The sequence below is a fragment of the Perna viridis genome, chromosome 4 (genome assembly GCF_037379345.1).
Source record: "Perna viridis isolate PV_CMFRI_1.1 ecotype Kerala chromosome 4, ASM3737934v1, whole genome shotgun sequence".
NCBI classification, from domain to species: domain Eukaryota; kingdom Metazoa; phylum Mollusca; class Bivalvia; order Mytilida; family Mytilidae; genus Perna; species Perna viridis.
Window position 1 is genome coordinate 14,128,317 of NC_142448.1, and position 20,403 is coordinate 14,148,719.

At 31.2% G+C, this 20,403-nt stretch overlaps 2 protein-coding genes and 1 long non-coding RNA gene across 6 annotated transcripts in view; 1 reads left to right on the top strand and 2 right to left on the bottom strand.

Annotated features, from left to right (window-relative positions):
• Nucleotides 1-20,403, bottom strand: part of LOC148618962 (peroxiredoxin-like 2A) — a 35,545-nt gene that overhangs the window by 14,983 nt on the left and 159 nt on the right. Inside the window, exon 2 of one of the 4 annotated variants that reach the window (XM_088578414.1) lies at nt 9,435-9,473. The exons of 1 other annotated variant lie outside the window; for it this stretch is intronic. The gene's annotated coding sequence lies outside the window, so the exon portion shown is untranslated. Of the gene's footprint in view, nt 1-5,245; nt 5,433-9,434; nt 9,474-19,705; nt 19,739-20,403 lie in introns of those variants that run through there. 2 more of the 4 variants (XM_088578416.1, XM_088578415.1) reach the window with 2 other exon arrangements.
• LOC148618963 (galactokinase-like) lies at nt 77-17,029 on the top strand. Its single transcript, XM_088578407.1, has 7 exons — nt 77-327; nt 6,683-6,869; nt 7,101-7,365; nt 8,778-8,959; nt 9,924-10,074; nt 12,757-12,919; nt 15,139-17,029. Exons 1-7 carry the CDS (start codon nt 166-168, stop codon nt 15,208-15,210), a joined length of 1,182 nt encoding a protein of 393 aa, XP_088434533.1. The 5' UTR covers nt 77-165; the 3' UTR covers nt 15,211-17,029.
• On the bottom strand, nt 622-4,586 carry LOC148618964 (uncharacterized). The gene is made up of 2 exons (XR_015921502.1): nt 2,669-4,586; nt 622-2,298 (listed from the first exon to the last, which is right to left on the bottom strand). It is a non-coding gene; the product is annotated as an uncharacterized LOC148618964 (long non-coding RNA).

The following is a 20,403-nucleotide window of genomic DNA, read 5'->3' on the forward strand; positions in this document are numbered from 1 at the left end:
ATAGTGAGTTAATATCACCATTTCGTCCACTTGAAAATACATGTTTATAACTCCGGTTCAGGTAATATGATTCTACTGTACCCGGCTTCCTTATTTTAGCGTGACCTTCAACTCGTAACTTTCACTGATATTTTTGTGAACGACATTGTGAATGTTTCATTGAAAATGTCAGAAAATATACCCGAAATCAGCGATCTCTTGAAGGAGGCTACAAACTCATTTCAAAAGAAGTTTGGGTACAAACCAGAGAAAGCCGCATGTGCTCCTGGCAGGGTTAATTTAATCGGCGAACACACAGATTACAACGATGGATTTGTTTTTCCCATGGTAAGGTCTGATGTAATCTCATTGTACATGTACATAGACTTTAATGAAAATACACGTACATGTATAAAAAAAATCTATATTAGCTTTGGACGATATGAAAGTGTTCTGTTCTTCACGTCCATCACCTAGCAGGGAGTGTACATGTATATTAGAATGTAGTATAAAGTAAACTGCATTTTGATGACTTTGGGTCTGTTCATCCTAGCACTGATTATGGTCAAATATGTAAAACCTGTACTGACTTTTCCTTGTACTTTATGAAGATAGACCTAGGGTAAGGGACATAACTCTTGAATAAGGGTAGGGAGGTCAGTCAAAATATGAAGTATATAGAAAATGTACAAGTTTATATTAGTTTGAAAGAGCCCAAGAAATGTAACTTACTGGTGCAAAAATTTTTAAAATCGGTCAAGGGGTTCAAAAGTTATTACAATTTAAAGTTCAAAATTTTGGTCATTTTTCTTGCGAAGGCAAAAGTGTCACATTTTGGGCACTTCTGTGGCCCACATAAGTCAAACCGGTAAAGAAATTCATACATTGTGTCTTAATCATTTAAATAAAGCCATTTCATACTTTGATTTAAGCCATTCAGGAAACTTGTATCTTAGATACAAAGAAAATTACACTTTTTTAAAATTGGCAAAAAAACACTTTGGACTTAGTTTTTTTTTGCTATGTGTCAACAGCATCGTGAATTAAAGTGCCATTTTTGGATATTCATATTTGGAAATTGGAAGGTAGTAGAAATCTGATACTTTGCTGTTCTTTCAAGAGTAATCCATTAAACAGAAATAAATAAACAAATATTATGTCAAAACCTCTGATTTGTTTTTCATTGGAATCAGAAACACTGCGGCAGACCCCCTTTTTTTTAAATGCGTTTTTTCAACAAAAAAATACATTTTTGCTTACTAAGAATTCAAAAAAAATATTTAATTTTTTCCGTCACTTGTTTTGTGTGGCAATAAAGTTGCTTGACTTGAAAAATCATGTTTTTCAGTTCAAAAAAATTTTTTGAGGTCAAAAATTTACATTTTAGGGTAAATTTTAGAGCTATTTTCAGTGGAAAAAATGGCGAAAGGTCAGACAAAAAAAGACATTTTGAATTTAAAAGCAGTTTTTAGCACATGACAGTTATTGTTATTGTGATTAAATATGTAAAAACATATTTTTATCAAGAAATAATTGAATTATATTTAAAAACCAACAAGCAAATGTTGAAAAATGGGTGTAAATCGAACATTTTTGAAAATTTCAGATTTAAAGAAAAAACCGCATATTTATGCTTATATTGATCAAAATATCAACCTACCATATACTTATGTGGTACCATTTTAAAGCTTAGAATCTAAGCTATCACATGAAGATACTTTCATCTTATTTTGCTATAAAATGTTTAATGTGGATGAAAATTTGTTAGGCCTATACCTTAAATGAAGCCAGATGATAATCAAAATAAACATACATTTTTGCCGCAAAAAGTGGCAAAATAATATTATATCAAGGTCTGGTCAATTCTAAGATTCCTAATGTAGTCTTGTAATGTTTTCTTGTTTAAATAGGGTCTTTTAACATAATAATAATCTCATTATTATGTTAAAATTGAATAAAATTTCAAAAACAAATGCTGTTTTCCCAAGAAATTGAGAAAATTTTTATGAATACATTGACTTGAACCAATGCGCATCCTTTCACTATGGAACTTTGAAGCCCTAGCTGTTTCCTCATGTGTACTATTATGTACATTAAATGATAATAAACAAAATATCATCATTTGATTAAGTTTAATGAACTTTTCGAAGTTTCCATTTCAGGCCAGAAGGGTTTCTTCACCAGGATCTACTATGTCTGCCAAATCTACAAAAGAGATTATGTACATAAGGACATTACACCTATTAACATCATTTACCTTATCAATTTACTTACAGTTAGTTTACTTTCTATTAAATCATAATCTGGTTTGCTAACAATCTGAAAAAATGTAAAACTTTATTTGATGTTGGTTGCTTACAAAGCGGTTGACAAAAGATGTGGTGAGGAGTTAAAAACACCAAACTTCCTTTTCCAGAATAATTATCTTCATTTCAAAACAAGAAGATTGTTTTATAAGGTTATATTAATGTTATGTTAAATAACTTAATATGAATAATTTCGCTGCGTGATCCGTCTGGTTCTTCTATCAAGTGTTGAACTCTCTTACAAAACTAATCGACAGTTCTTGTAAGTAATATATGATTCAAATGTAAATGCTTATTTGTTACCATAATTAAAAGACTCAAAAGTTTTATTATTAAAATAAATAAAGCTACCAAACTAAATCAAAGTATAAAAACTAACTTACCATGAATTCGAAACATCTCCAGAACTCAACAAAATGAAACTAAAATGATGAAAAACAAACAGAAAATAAAACTAAATCATAATAAAATTTACATCAGTGTTTACTTTTTATATGACAAAATAAAATAAATATTTAGGCAGCCTGTTTACTAATACTTTCTTCTGAAATAAATCAATAATTAGAAGAAAAAATATAGTACAAGTATGTTTCATATAGATACAACAAAAGATTGGTATTATGAGTCAATCAATGTGATCCTAAAAAGGCCAAAAAAATATTAAACCATAATTAATTAAAATTTAATGATAAATAATGTATATTACTAGGATTTTAAACCTTTTCCAAGCAATTGTACATGTATATGAATATTAAATAAGTAGAGCATCTACAATCCTCTAAAAAATGAATATGTAAGTTAGCTGTTAAAAATTGTACAATATGAATATATAAAGTAAACTTAAGAAGATGCAGGTCATATGTAAAATATGCAATTGCCACATATATAAATCTCATCAAATAAGTTCTATTTATCAAGTAAAGTACAAGCAGGACTACATTATAATTGTTCTAATAAAAGTCATAATTAATATATATTAACTGATAAAATGAAAACCAGAAAAAAAAGTTGTGTATCATTTGAAGAAGCAATTTAAGGTTGATTTTTTTTCTACATATGATAATTTTGAATAAATAAAACAGTTAAAATAAATATAAAGAAGGTTTATGCTTAAACATGTGAGTTTCATATAAATTGGGCACTACATATAAATTAAAATTGAATTATCAAGGAAATTAAATGCAATATGTGCAAATTCTCCCAACCAATAGAAAAAAAGCAATGTAAAATACAGAGACTTCCGATAATATAGGAAAGTCGATAAAGTCCGAAAGATTTTGAATGGATTGCAATCAAACGTTGGGAGAATTTACCTCATTACATATTCATCGTTTAATAAAAATGTTATGGAAACATATTCCAACTAATGCTAAATGAGAGTAATCTTTTTTAAATCAGCTCATGCAGAATCAAACGAAAATCAGACCTTCCAAGAAGGTGAATATAGTTTTTAAGCTTGCAGATGATAAAAGGTCATTCTAGAATTTGACCTTACGGAAACAGGGCGATTAGGCTTATATTAGACATAATTTAGGTACTTACCGTAAGTGATTGGCCTCCATGGCCTAGGTCCATCGTTGTCTGCACCACCAGTCAAAAATCCGTCCAGAAAACAGTCGGTAAAAGGCATTTATCCACGAGTGTTCGAAAATCGTAACAGAAGCTATGGCGGATCAGTAACATCCGGTTAGCAAGAACGATAACCGGTCCCGCTTTAATTTTTGTGAAAACCACGCCCTGACCACCCTAATATCCAATCGATTCCGCAAGCTATTATTGTTTTTCTTCTGAAACCAGGGTTACGGATGGACGCAGAAAGGATTAAATTTTCGGAATCCGACTGTCAGTGCATTCCGGGTACGCAAAAACTATTTTTTTTCAACATGTTTTTCCTTAAAATTACGTAAAAAATATGTTTTGTAACCAAAAAATTAGCCTGACAACCGGATTATCAAAATTGAAGATATTTCCAAAAATTTAAGCCATAAATGAAGAAAATCGGTCCAGTAATAGCTTGCGGAATGAATTTTGAAATAGGTATGATCTTTGACACATAGTTTTTCAGGCAGCCATTTTTCTCAAAGTATCGTCACTTCAAACGTTTGTACCAAATGACCATCAACTCCAATAACAATGAAAGTTGTATATTTAGAAAGAGAAATGTCTCATCTTCAATTACATATATTTTTTATTGTCATGCAATGGATTTTTAACCATTTTCTAACGTGTTAAAGTTGACTCAAAATTGAGAATTTTGCTCTCGCAAGAATATCGATAAACGCACTACCGACCTCCCTAATAAGGGTAACAACAAAATTACTGAACACTAATCAGATTCATAATCAAATCAATCCAAAATAAATCTGGCAAAATAGATATTACACCACTGGAGCAACTGGTACCGCAATGGTCCTGACTTGGTACAGCCACTTCTAACGAAAAGGTGGGTTAAATGTAGGTTTACAGTGAGCTAAACCTCCCTCTTCCATTGTGGCATGACTATACCAGTGGTGATTAAAAAGCATTTGCATGTTATTGTCATAATTGGTAAATCAGCGGTCACATCAGCACAAAGAACATTTCACAAAAAACAATCATTACTCATTGTTTAGAAGGAACTTAGTATTTTTCAACCAAGGACTGATATCTAAATAAACAGCTGCGCTAAGAGCGCAAGGTACGCCCGTCCGTAAGAATAGCTGATGGTATAAATTTTAGAAAATAATAACCTGATTTCTAATTACCAAAAAATTAGTCTGTATATATAGTGAGCAAGGTTTTTTCTTCAGTTATTCAAAAAGTATAAATGATCTTACAACTGTTTGACATGATGAAAGTATACAATAGCATTTAAAAGGGATTCATTGTTTTTGAACTAGATAAAACTATAATAAACTACAGAATTGAAAACTGGACAAATAATTCATTATGTAATAATATTATTATGAGGTAAGACCTACAGTTAATAGTACAATTCATTCTACTTCTACTGTAAGGAAGTCCATATTGCCTTGTGGTCAGAATAATAAGTTTCTAGGGTACCACTCTGATAATTGTCAGTATTCATAAAAATCAAATCTATTGTAGAATTGAAGTCGTTTGTTGTACCCAATATAATACAGCTTTTCAAAACTGTAAGTAAGCAGCAATCTTATGTCGTGGTAATTACATCAGATTTGACAACAGTGTAGATTTTTAAATGAATAAAGTTCTGTAACTCTGGAACGACAAATAAATAATTCTGAATACAAATGTTCCAATGGTTTATAAGAGTTGTATCCCTTACCCTAGGTCTACCTCTTTAATAATGTTTTTCCAAATGGTTCATTATCACATAACATAACAATTAATGATGATGATGAATGGGTTGTTTATATAGACACACACAAGCTGAATTAAAATAGAGAATTTCTCCAAAATGTCAGCAAGCATTAAATTCCTGTAATGTCAATTATTAAAAAATAATTTCATGATTCTTTTTATGTTAACGTTCTGTTACTGTAGTAACTTAACTTGGCTAAAAAAATATTTTAATTATTTAAAATTAATTAAATTGTAGATGAATGATAAATTTATAATTCACTGGCATCAGCACTCCTTGCTGGTACCCATAATTCTTATAGATATAGATAAAATTCATACTAGAAATCCTTTAACTTTTAAGTGTCAGTCCCTGTAAGAATCAGGCTGTTGGTGAAACATGATGATACACTGAAAATGAACATTTCAAGGACAGATAACTCTGTCAAAAATTTCATTTTTCTAAGATTCTGTTGAAAAATTTCTGCGCAAAACCAGTGATGCAGATATTAAATAATGGTCTTTTCAAATATAGAAAGTATCCTTGAGTTATGTTACATTGTTAGATCGGTGGGGTTTTGACATGCATGGTTTCTGATTTTTCCTGTTTTGCCTGATTCTTACAAATACTTACTTTTAATGGTTATATATATTGATTGTGGAGTATGAAGAGATGGTGTTATTTGATGAAAATTTATTCTTTCAAAGGATCTAAGATAAAAAGTAAAACATTGTCATGTTTGACATTTCTAGGGCAGGCTCTGGCAAAAACTGAAACTCTAATGTATAGTTGACATACAACTTGATCTAAGTTGAATTTTTTCAGGTCATATTCATAAGAATCAATCACTTCACAATTAGAAAAAACCAGATATGTTAATTTAATCCACATTTTTATAAATGTGGAAGTGTTTTATTTTTACTGTTAGTACTGTTAGCTACTAATCTGATGTTCTGACTATAGAAGTAAACATTCTTTCAGACCAGCAAAAATGGCAGAAATTTTCAGGTTAGTACATGTACTCTACTTTCCTGCTGTGGACACCTTACACTGCATGTATTTTTCGCATTATCTTAACATCTAACTATATTTTCAGGCATTACCTCTCGTTACCTTGCTTGTTGGTAAGAAGACAGATACTGGAACATGTAGGGTTCTAACTTTAGCTAGTGTGGGCACTGATAACTATGTTGAATTTCCCATTCCATCAAACAAAGAAACCCTAACAGCAGGAGAACCAAAATGGGCAAACTATGTGAAAGGAGTGGTAGCCAACTATAAGGGTAAGATACTATGTAGCAAAATGATTTACAGTATTGATTTATTAGTCTGTGAAAACATAGTATAAATAAAAATACAATGTAGTTTTTCCACTTATGTCATTGTAACACAGTTTGTTCTACACTATATGCTTATAAATCTGCTATTGTGTACCACAAATAGCATGATTTTCTTTTAAATGTTTGCATAATTACATATTGACATTGTATAGTAACACTATATGTACTTAACAGGGCCAATATGTTCATTTGATGCAGTGGTTGTGTCAACAGTTCCCTTAGGTGGAGGTGTGTCGAGCTCAGCCTCTGTGGAGGTTGGTACCTATACATTTATGGATGAACTCAATGGATTGGTTGATGATACTAGCATGCCCAAAACCGATAAAGCATTAGCATGCCAGAAAGCAGAGCATGAATATGCTGGTATGCCTTGTGGCATAATGGACCAGTTTATATCAATGCTTGGAAAGAAAGATCATGCCCTACTTATTGATTGCAGGTTTGTACCTGTGATTTCACTTAATTATTATATTATATCTACAAATCTATGTAAGGATCAGGTCATGGCCACAATTATAACAATGGTAAGTTTTACAAAAAATTGCCAAATTTAAGGAAAGTCAAGCTCAAAAACTTTGAAACGAACTTTATTTACTGTATTAAGCTATGAATATCAACTAAAAATATCAGCTTTCTTGTAATATTGTCATAACATAGTAAAATTTATAAATATAAGGAAAAATAATTTTATTGTGGCATTAGTTCATAATTGTGTCATAATGATGCCATAATTTTACATCATTTAGCTAAAACTGCCGAAAATTTTCAATTTTTGGGTTTTTTCGGGTAGGGTATATTTACATCCAGAAAACTATGTCCACACCCAAGAAACAACTTTATATCTTTACATATGATAAACCATTTAAAATGAATGTATTCACTGAAAATGAAGTTGTTCCTTGCACAAATATGACCAGAAAGTGACCAAAAAGTACAAATTTTACAGAATATCTGAATATTTGTAAACTTCTAAAATTTGTCTGTCCTTTCAATGCAAGAATTGTTAGTCTTTATGTCTCATATATGATGTATTCAAGTCTTCCAAATTCATAATTAAATCATTGAACTGATTAATTTTCAGTTGAATTTAAGGCCAAGACCCTTTATCACCCCTTCTGTATTAATTTTTTATGGAATTAAATTCAAATATTAAGAATCAATTTGCTATTTTGTTTGGGATTATTTGAATCATACAGTGTGTACTGATTGTTCTTTATGAATTAACAACACTGAAGCTAGTTATACAAAATAAATAGGAAACGACTAATCAGAAAACTTCTTACATATCAAATTAAATTATTTAAGGAATGTAACTAATATCTGAATATATTATCTTGTATAAAGAACTTTGGTTTCGATTTACGCAGATTAAACAGCAAAGCAGTTCATAGTTTTTTTCAGCGTAAATGACACAGAAGTTCTTTATACAATATAATATACTAGTTTCATTCTTTATAATTTTATATTTTGGCAAAAACTATAAATAATTTACATTAGTTTATTCCAATACACACGCCTTTTTTCAGACAGGATAATTTCATTGGTGAAAGTGTCTGGTGAAAAGAAGCATGGTTAAAAGTTCATGACCTTGTTTATTGATCAAGTGATAGGAACATTTTGTATCCAAGATAAAATAAAAAGGATGGCATCTTTTCTAACAGTAAAAATGTTCATATTAAATTATTCAGTAATACATGCACCAGTTACATGCTTCAGTTAAAAATGATCATTATCCCAATAACCTTTTGAGTAAAAATAAAACAAAAAAAAAACCTGCAATATATTTACAGGGAATGCATTCTTTACACAATAATATATTTCTATTGATATTGAAACTCTTCTTTTTGTTAGATCTCTAGAAAGTAGACTGGTACCTATGAAAGATCCAAGTGTGGTTGTCCTTATCACCAACTCAAATGTTAAACATGAATTGACAGGATCAGAATATCCTACAAGGAGACGGCAGTGTGAAATGTCAGCCAAGTTAATGGGAAAGAAAAGCCTTCGGGATGCATCTGAGAAAGATTTAGAAGGTATTGTGTATTAGCATTGAACCGCCTTGGTGGTCTTAGGGTAGCATGCTGTTGGGATTGATCCCTGGTCGTGTCAAAACCAAAGACTTTAAAATTGGTAGTTACTGCTTCTCCACCAAATACACTGTTTTAAGAGGACAGAGTGACAACTGGTTGGCTTGGAGTCAGAATAATGAGTAGGATGATGTGCCCACCTGCGGGCTATTGCTTCTGTGAGCTAGCACAATAAAGATCTGGCTGAGGGCGTTGGGACTAGTACAAAGCAGTTCTCATCCTGTAATACGATGCTTAACCATAATCAATCAATTATTAAATTGGTGTATTAGCATTGTATAGATGTAACAATGTCACTCCATCCTGGTCAAATATGTATCACAATTCTTGGCTGATTCACATTGTGATTTTATTAAATAGGGCACATTTGTGTTATTTTAAACTTCAAAAAATTACATAAAAAAAGAAACATATCCCTTACTATCTAGCTGTTTACTTCCTTTTTAGCTAATTGAGGAATCTGAAAAAAAAAATGTTCCAGTATAGATTTCCTGATTGTTACTGAAAATATCATGATGCACGGATGGTGGATTGTTACCCCTATAGCATTACATTTTCAATTACAGAGATTGTTCTCATTGTATTTTGTTTGTTTTTGGTTTGAATTTTTTTTCTTAAAGGGAAGAAGTAGCAATACTGAAGATAGAAATGAGGGAAACTTCTTAGACTAAACAATGCTTAAAAGATATGACAATTGATGGAGACCAAATTGCACAAGACAAAGAAACTGGAAAACTAATAGCATGAATTGCAGTGAAGATGGAATTTAATTTGAAAATTTGAAATTTGAATTTAAAAATATAATTCCCCATTGCGACTCAGTTTGATAGCATGTGAATTAAATAACATATGGTTGATTAAACTCGTACATGGTAATTACTTGTAGCTCATACATGATAATTACTTGTAGATAACAAGGACAAGTTAGATGAGGAGACATATAGAAGAGTTCGCCATGTGATTGGTGAAATAGCTCGGACTGAAGAAGCAGCTAATGCCTTAGAAAATGGTGACTACAAAAGATTTGGACAGCTTATGGTTGCTAGCCACAATGCATTAAGGTACTGGTGTAAAAATTTGAGGGACAAATATAGTAGTATCAAGTCTAATTAAACCATGCAAAGTGAGAAATGAAGTCACCCAAATATTTTGTGGGCAAAATTTTAGTTGCCATTCACAAAACAATGATTTTGTCTGATGTTGCCTTCTCAATCATTTTCTGTGTACAGGCTCTTTCATATAATTAATATGCATGTCCAGATAATGTATCAAACAGGAAGAGTATATGGAAACTAGTATGTCAGTTGTTTGTTAAACAATTGAAAGGTCTTTCCCTTGAAAACTATTTCTTTGAATTATTCATGTAAAGACATTTGGTTTGATACATAACACGCTACCTTCTACAAAAGTTTGTTATTTTTTGCAGTTTGGTATCCTAGTCAAATGCAATTCTCAATGTTTTAAACATTATTCTTGTGATGTAAACTTGATGACCTTTCATTAGGTATACAACAACCCTACTTTCGTTGTTCTTTAGAATTTTGCACTTATTAACCCCAACTGGGTTCTTTTTCTGTTTAAAAAAAAATATTTGAGATGTACACATTATTAATTTGATATGTGACAATCTAATTATATGAAAAACTTTAGTTTTGCACTCATTGACCTTATGCGACTCATTTTTTCGGGACAAACCATCGATATTTCGGATGTACGCTTTCAGACCTTTCATTTGATATACAACAACATTACCTTCTAAGAACTTTAATTTTTTACATTTAATGACCCTACTCTTCGAACATGTATTAATTATCAAGGTTGAAACTCTGATTTTTGAAATGTACTTATTTAGACCTTCAAAATGGATTTTAAAATATATACCCTTGCTCTGAAAAATTAAAATTTCAATAGATCCAAAACGAGACAAGATATCTCAAATCTGAAAAGAGTATGATAACCTACAGAACATATGCAACAAAATTACAAAACAATTTGGGCAATTGCAGAGCTCATTTTGAGCACACTGATTATTAAAATGTGATGCAATAATAATCTCCAGAGCAGAAAGTCATAGAGACATGAAACTACCACCATACATCTTAGGATTACTTGACCTTGATGAAACAAACAAGGTCAACATCATACAATTATGTCAAGGTCACAAACTGGATTCTGGAAAACATTAAAATTCTCATAACTTTTGAACAAACGGTCTGACAGGTGTAAACTTGGTCTCAAAATGAATGGCTTATCAAGAAGGTCATTTCATGTGCTGTATGTATGCACTTACCACTTATCGTTTTCTTATATTAAGGCCTGTAGTTTGCAGTGAGAAGGCTTTCTAGCACTCTATGACCTTTGACCTTGGATGCAAATGAAAGGTCACATGGACTAAAGATCATCGATGAAGGTCCCATGTTTCTACAACTTCTGGTTCTCGAAATATAAATATTAAATCTTAAGTATGATATTTCAAGGGATATAACTCCTGTATGGTTTGATAATAAAATACATGTTCATGTTTATTCATTAGGTCTTCTTCTTGTGTACATGAAACAGTTTTTAGATTGATTTTATCTATTATGGTTTTCAAGATATGAGCAATTAAAAGGAATTGTTTTAAGGGGGACATAACTCTTAAAGATGATAATGAAATCCTTAGCAGGGTTATTTTCTAATAGAACATGATCACATCTACATGTTCACCAAGTATGATAATAATATCCTGAAAAATGAGTTGGGGGGCCATGTTGATAAGACCCTAAAAAGTGGGAGATAACTTCTACAATGGATGATGAAATTCTTCAAGGGGTTATCCTGTAAAAGTCATAAATGAGATCTATCGATGGTCCAAATTTGGTAATGATATGTTGAAAGATGACGAAACAGGGCCGTGTCAAAGTAAATGTTGGAAGGAAAAAAACTAGCACTCTGTGACCTTTGACCTTGGGTGCAAATGAGCTTTATCGATGGTCCAAATTTGGTAATGATATCTTGAAAGATGATTAGGGGAGAGCATGTCAAAGAAAATTTTGCAAATGACGAAAGAATAATAATAATAAAAAAAAAACACATTAGAAAAACAATAAGGTCTTTCCCCATGTAGGGAAAGCCCTTAACAAGAAAGAAAACCATTAATGCAGCATGAAAATTTGCTACATATACCTTCTATTGAGAAGAGGATGAAGATTATAGTATATGTCAGATATTTCATGCATTTCAAATCTTGTATATTAAGAATATTTACTATTCTAGAAACAGATATATTATAATTACATATAAGGAATTATACATACACAACTACATGTATGTCTGAGAGTTGCATTGCATTACTTGATTGAGAAAATCCGCTTCTCATTCACTTCTCTCTTCTATTATGTCTCTTCTCTTTACTTTGAAATTTGAAGTGATACAGATTCAAGTTGCTTTATCTCACTCCAGAGTAGAAAAAAAGAGAGAGCTAGATTCTTAGAAGTTTCTTTTTTATATAACATAAAATGTACTTTGAAATACTTTGTAAGTGTAAGAACAAATAATGAAAAACTTTGAAAAAGGAATTCCTTTATATGTTAATGAAATGCTCAGAGTACACTTTAATGGCAGAACCAAGGGGCTCGTTGTTGCAACCCAACTTTTTAATGCAAAAGTTAACAAAATAAAAGTATGGAATTTCAAAAACTCTGGATCTATCCCTGCACTTAATAGTGAAAAAAGAATAAGGTTTTAAATTAAATGTTTCACAGAGATGATTATGAGGTATCCTGTCCTGAGTTAGACCAGTTGGTAGAAGCAGCACTGGAGGTTGATGGCGTGTTTGGTTCTAGGATGACAGGGGGTGGCTTTGGTGGATGTACTGTTACATTGGTGAAACAGTCAGCTGTTAACAGTGCTATTGACCATATAAAGGTATGTATTATTGTATTGGCTGCCTAGCTGTTAACAGTGCTATCGACCAGATAAAGGTATGTATTATGATATTGGCTTTTAACAGTGCTATTGACCATATATAAAGGTATGTATTATGGTATGGCTGCCTGGCTGTTAACAGTGCTATAGACCATATAAAGGTATGTATTATGGTATTGGCTGCCTAGCTGTTAACAGTGCTATCAACCATATAAAGGTATGTATTATGGTATTGGCTGCCTGGCTGTTATCAGTGCTATCGACCATATAAAGGTATGTATTATGGTATTGGCTGCCTAACTGTTAACAGTGCTATTGACCATATAAAGGTATGTATTATGGTATTGGCTGCCAGTGAAACAGTCATCTGTTAACATGCTATTGACCATGTAAAGGTATGTATTATAGTATTGGCTGCCTGGCTGTTAACAGTGCTGTAGACCATATAAAGGTATGTATTTTGGTATTGGCTGCATAGCTGTTAACAGTGCTATTGACCATATAAAGGTATGTATTATGGTATTGGCTGCCTAGCTGTTAACAGTGCTATCAACCATATAAAGGTATGTATTATGGTATTGGCTGCCTGGCTGTTATCAGTGCTATCGACCATATAAAGGTATGTATTATGGTATTGGCTGCCTAACTGTTAACAGTGCTATTGACCATATAAAGGTATGTATTATGGTATTGGCTGCCAGTGAAACAGTCATCTGTTAACATGCTATTGACCATGTAAAGGTATGTATTATAGTATTGGCTGCCTGGCTGTTAACAGTGCTGTAGACCATATAAAGGTATGTATTTTGGTATTGGCTGCATAGCTGTTAACAGTGCTATTGACCATATAAAGGTATGTATTATGGTATTGGCTGCCTGGCTGTTAACAGTGCTATTGACCATATAAAGGTATGTAGTATAGTATTGGCTGCCTAGCTGTTAACAGTGCTATTGACCATAGAAAGGTATGTAGTATAGTATTGGCTGCCTAGCTGTTAACAGTGCTATTGACCATATAAAGGTATGTATTATGGTATTGGCTGCCAGTGAAACAGTCAGCTGTTAACAGTGCTATTGACCATATAGAGGTATGTATTATGGTATTGGCTGCATAGTGATACCAGTATTATTGACCATATAAAGGTATGTATTATGGTATTGGCTGCCTAGCTGTTAACAGTGCTATCGACCAGATAAAGGTATGTATTATGATATTGGCTTTTAACAGTGCTATTGACCATATATAAAGGTATGTATTATGGTATGGCTGCCTGGCTGTTAACAGTGCTATAGACCATATAAAGGTATGTATTATGGTATTGGCTGCCTAGCTGTTAACAGTGCTATCAACCATATAAAGGTATGTATTATGGTATTGGCTGCCGGGCTGTTAACAGTGCTATAGACCATATAAAGGTATGTATTATGGTATTGGCTGCATAGCTGTTAACATTGCTATTCATCATATAAGGTATGTATTATGGTATTGGCTGCCTGTAGTTAGTTATATCTAAAAATTGAAGATAAATCTGAGTCTCTAACAGAGTCTTATGTAATGCTGGTAATTGCAGTTATTTTTGCAGTGTATTTATTCACAATCTGTGATTAGTTATGAAGTTTAAGTGCCTGCCAATATGCATATGTTAACTATCAACATCAGAGAAATGCTTGAGAACTTGACAATTATTATACTTAGTGAAACAGTCAGTTAACAGTTTTATTTCACTATTTCTACCATCCAATATTAAGTGAAAGAAATATCCTATTGCACATTATATCATCTATATAATTACTTAACCATATAAAAATTAAATTTAAAAACTATATTTAAAAAAAAACATGTTAGGAAAGGCTTATGAGACCCAAACTTTTCAATACAATAACTGGACATTTGAGGCTTCAGTATAAAACAATAGATGTTAACATTGTTTACATTTTATGTACAGGTAAACAAATGTATTGGTATTCACTATGATAAAAAAAAAATTGTAGGGTAATAGACACTTGATATCAGAGTGATATTTTGTTTACTTATGATGAATCTGATCAACAACCAAACAATTTCAGGAACATTTTTTTATAAGAAATGAAAAGTTTCCAGCAAAAATCAGATTTCAACCTCAAATTTTAACAATTATCTCCCTTATTTCATATTTCCTCCTTTTCTTTGTTTACAAGTATATAACAGAAAACTTTCATTGTTCTTGTTTTCTTTTTAGCAAAGGTATAGTGGAAGAGCAACCTTTTATGTTTGTCCACCATCCTGTGGTGCAATGGCAGTTCCTGTTTGAAGATTAGAAAATTTAGCCATTGCTACCTAATTCATAGCATATTATTATTTATTTGAATCTCATTTGGGGAATTCATAGATACTTAGGCACTCTTTAACTTGGGGTAAAATGTGATAATGGGAATGATATTTTTTCTGCTGTATTTTGTTAAGGAATCTCATTGTGGATATTGTATGTTTTATGTGTGTTTAGGAGTACAATGTACTGTAAATTTGGAAATTATTGAGATGTTTTACTGTTGTGAAAATGTGGATGGATCAAAGTGGAAATTATTTCTATGGCATCCTGGAAGTTAAGGTAAAAATGACAATCAAAATGGTGAACAACACATTAATTTCTGAATCTCTATGATTAGGGTTGATGCTAGATATTTTTATTGTTGAACATTTTATTTTGAAATTTAACTGTATGCTATTTTTACAAGTCAAACTATTACATAAGATCTTTTAATATGAGTTGTTCATTATGCTGAAAAGGTCAGTTCTGTGTATGAGTTGTTCAGTAAGCTGAAAAGGTCAATTCTATGTATGAGTTGTTCGGTATGCTGAAAAGTTCAATTCTATGTATGAGTTGTTCGGTATGCTGAAAAGGTCAATTCTATGTATGAGTTGTTCAGTATGCTGAAAACGTCAATTCTATGCAATAAATGTTGATTCATTAACATAGAAATTGTTATTGCATGTGATTTAAAAAAAAAATACAATTTTTGTAGTAATCATTATCTGTATCAGAAATTGTGTTAAGACAACTAATGTTGCAGGATTATTGTTGTAAATTGTTATCTCTTAATACCTATGTAATATTGCTGTCATTGTTCACTCTAAATTGATCAATAGATCTTTTGGTAGAGAAAGAGTTTAGAAAGAATATTAAAAATTTTAATACATTTTCTTGCCCTTTTTTTTCTTATCAATAAGATTAGATTAATAATATAATAAAATACTCACTCTGAAGTTCTAATGTGCAAGAAAATTTTTGCAAATGTACTTATTCAAAGTTAAAATTTTAACTGTTAAGAGGCTATCCATGTAATAATCAGAAACATCCTAAGATATTAATGGGAAATTTTATCCAGTGGATTTTTTGGTTCCAATATATTGTTTATATCATATATATATGTCCAATAGAACAATTTTTTTTTTAAATCGACATTGGATGGCTCAGAAATCGATTTTACAGTTCTGAAGAAAGCAACCAAATTTTGCACAAAATAAAAGAGTTATCTCCCTTTTTCAATGGATTATGCTTTCTATCTAATATATTTCTCTTTAACTGATGTAATTAATCAAAAACCAACATTCAACTTTGAGAAAGGAGGCATTTGTGATATGAAATAGATGAAAAAAATTTTGAAAACAAAATTTGTCAAGTGCCACCCACTACCTGGTTTTTCTTTGGATTCCCTCTTTAAGCCGTAATTGTTAACAGATAGCAAACAAAATACTATTACTCACCCTTTGCACTTAAATTTTTCATTGGCAAGAATTAGAAGACTGAGAAGAATGCAACACGGCTTCAACATATTCATTCAAACCTTGTTTTTGATTAGCAGTAAAGTTGATAGTTCCATGTTTAATTTGCCTGATTTAAAATGTTTTGATTTTCTAAATTTATTTTGACTTAATAAGGATCTGCTATCTTAAAAGAACTAGAAATCAAATTAGAGTGTCAGTAGTTATTTACAATATGAATCTCATTCCTACAATTGCATTGTTTTATATATTTTTAAGCAGAGAACTGAAGGCCACTTGTTTAAATAATGTGATTGGCAGCTCATATAAAGTTACTTGTTGAATTAAATTTATAGATCTGGGTTTTATTTATGTGTGATTATTTTTTTTTTGTGCCTTGTGATGCTTATGTAAAGGGTCAATAACCTGGATACAATGTATATTTTATCTGCAAAACATCAAGACATTTATTGAACAGAACCAACTTCTTTCCCAGTGTTACATCCAGGGTTCTACCCCCAGAAGCCCATCCTTCAATTTTGTTGGAAATTTTGATTTATTTTGCAAGAAATTGGACAAAGATAAGCAAATGATGGCCTTGTATCTCCCCTTTAATTAATTATAGATCTGTCACTGTTTCCCAGTGAAATACAGTGGGTCTGTAGTTTCCAGTTTCCTTCTGTCCATCTGTTTGTTTGTCACAGTGATTTTCCAATCATTTTAATATTCTTTTATGATATTGACTTTATATTTGGTGTATAGCTTAATCTAGATGAGTTACAATATTAATTTGAACTTTTTATTTGGCTGAGTTGTGGTCATTGAACTTGTATATTTGATCAAATTTTCAGTTGTAAGGACATTTTTTGGATATATAAAGACATTACCTTAATAACGGGTATGTTCATTTGTAGCTATATTTTAGTTTTAAAAAAATGTACAGTTTTAGTTGGAATTTTGTTCAAACCAAATTAATTTTTGCTGAGTTGTGGCCCTTGCTCTTAAATATTTTGATAAAAAATTTCCATAATTTGTTGGAAATTTGTTAAGATATGGACTTGTTCTTTTGTACATATTTATATCTAGATGTTTTACAGTTTAAGGTCAAATTTATTGTGGTCGAATGATTTTTTTCACTGAGTTATGCCCCTTGAACTTGTATTTTTTTTGTCACAGTTATAAAGTCTTTTGTTTTCATTTTGTAATTGGTTGGGGTCTGTGTATTGCTATTTACAATTTTCAGAAAATCTTGTATTAAGTATCCCGATTCTCAATGTAGGTAAAAAAAGTTACATGAATGAACCACATGACAGTTCTTAGATTTAAAAAAAGAATGCTTTTTATATGACTGCAAAAAAATTGTGGTCGTATAATGTTATGGCATAGCTGTTGGTGTTCTCGTCTGGAGACACTTTGTTTCCATGCGATAACTTTAGTTTTGATTGATCAATTGTTCTGAAATTCTGATATGATTTTACTATCCAATAAAGGAAGGTTCCTTTATAATTTGGACTTTGTAGCCCATACTGTTTTAGAAAAAGGGTGAAATTAGGTGTTATACAATGTATTAAAACTCATGTAGAATGTTTGTTTGTTTGGTTTTTTTTTTTTTTCGAATTAATTATTCCTTTTTTATTGTGTTGAGGGGTCTAAGGGCCGTCACCTAAAAAAAAAAATTGAATTTTATTTTTGGTCGGATTTCGAAATTTTTTTATTATTGGATTCCTAAAAAAATCCCTGCCTGTATTTTGCATACAGATTTCATTCAGAGATATTTCATGGAGGATAAAAATGATAGAATAGGCTACATAGAATTATTTGTCTCAGTTGGCAAAATTCCTTAATTCTTTTCATTTGTCCTAATAGTACTGTTTATTCTTTGGACCATTTTCATACTTTCTGTTTATCTTGATTTTCATTTAGTGTTTCTTCTTTTTTGAAATGAATACAAAAATAGATAAGGGTACAATGCATATTCAAAATATTTTTTTTAAACCAAAAATGTTATCTGACCCATGTTTTTTGGGGGATATGAGGCTCAGAAACAAACAAACAAATGATTGTTTGTGGCATTATATGTTTCGGCATGATTTCATAAACATATACTTAAAAGACAGAAAAAAACATGCAGTATAAACAGTAATAAAGTCATGTCTGAATTACATCATAAAATGTATCTTCATGGAATATTACTTGTGTATTTAATTGAATGATATGTTTAAAGCACATACATTAATAGACTTGGCACCTCTTCCATTTTCATTGAAGTGAGTGGGATACACACAGTGATTACCCCCTTCAAAATCAAAAATAAAATGTGAAAAGCCATTATATGACTTATAATGAATTTTCTGTTTGTTAAGAGCAATAAAAACTGAACAGGATTATCCTGCCTATAATGAGATATAAGAACAATTTTTGAAGTGCTGTTGAAGCATTTCGTAACTTGATTACAGTATTGTTTCCATTTACATTATTGATATCAATTCTACAGAAGGGAGTTACACTGACTGAAGTGTCTTCATTCCTACTTTTTAATTTAAATTGAGTAATTTTGTTGCATGCATTTAAAAAAACTATAAATTATTCATCAAGCAGAAACTTTTGACAGCAGAAAGCCAGAAGCATTAACAATACCCTGCAGAGAGGAGATGATTTTCTGAATTCAGATTCTATTTTTGTTTGTGGCGAAATAAGGATTTTTTTCTACAGATTTCACTTTGAAATCCAGAAACTTAAACTGATTTTAATATTGAGTTTACTTTTCAGAATCCTGGGGAAATGGCCAATGACTCCTACTCCCTCCCCAAACCGTAGGCTAACAGGCATAACAGATAAAAAAAAATATATCAGTGGTGAATCCAAGGGTGGGGGCATATTTTGGAAAGTTTTAATTGGTTCAAAATTTTGGCAATAATGAGCTTATAATTACCTAGAACACCCCCTTTTCTTTAACCTCTGGACCCAACCATGGTACTTTATACCTGCTTTGTAAATTAAAGGGTAAAAAACTTCAACATAGACTAATGCTTATTTGACAGTACCTGTTACTTCAATATAAACACTTCATCCACCATCTTAGAAAAGACTCAAGACATAGAAGGAAATAGGCAATATAATTTAAGTTTGAAATGGCATTAGTCACGCCTCGCGTCAATTCTGATACAAATGTACTGTCTTATTCTAAATAGCCATAAGCAGCGTATTTGCACATTATTAATAACATCATTGTTTCACGTTTACTGCATTTTAACAACTACATTTTATTGAAATTGTTATATAAAGGATCTTGTCAAATAATTGTAAGTATTGCTTGAAATACAAGCTTTTAAATGTGAAGATAATACTAGTTTAATATTCTCAAGTAAAATTAAAGCAGTTTCTGCCAGATTTTTTTTTCACTTACATTAAAGTTCATTCAGTTTATTGAAGAAGATGTTTATTATGATTCATTGTGGCTTCTGTGTGATTTGTCCCGTATCATAGTAATGCCATTCAAGTAGCTTCCTGCCGAACAGGAAAACTTGTCAACATTATAGTCATATTGTCCATAGTGAGAAGATGATATGAGACAAGGGTATAGCTTTATGATCGGGACCAGATATGTGTATTGCCTTATGACTAAACAGACCTACTTTACAGCTGTCTATTTTGTAAATCCACTATCAATTTTCGATCAAACAGATATTCCCTGTGCAAAGTCCACAATATCAAGCGTTTACTTAAACATTAACATACTCAC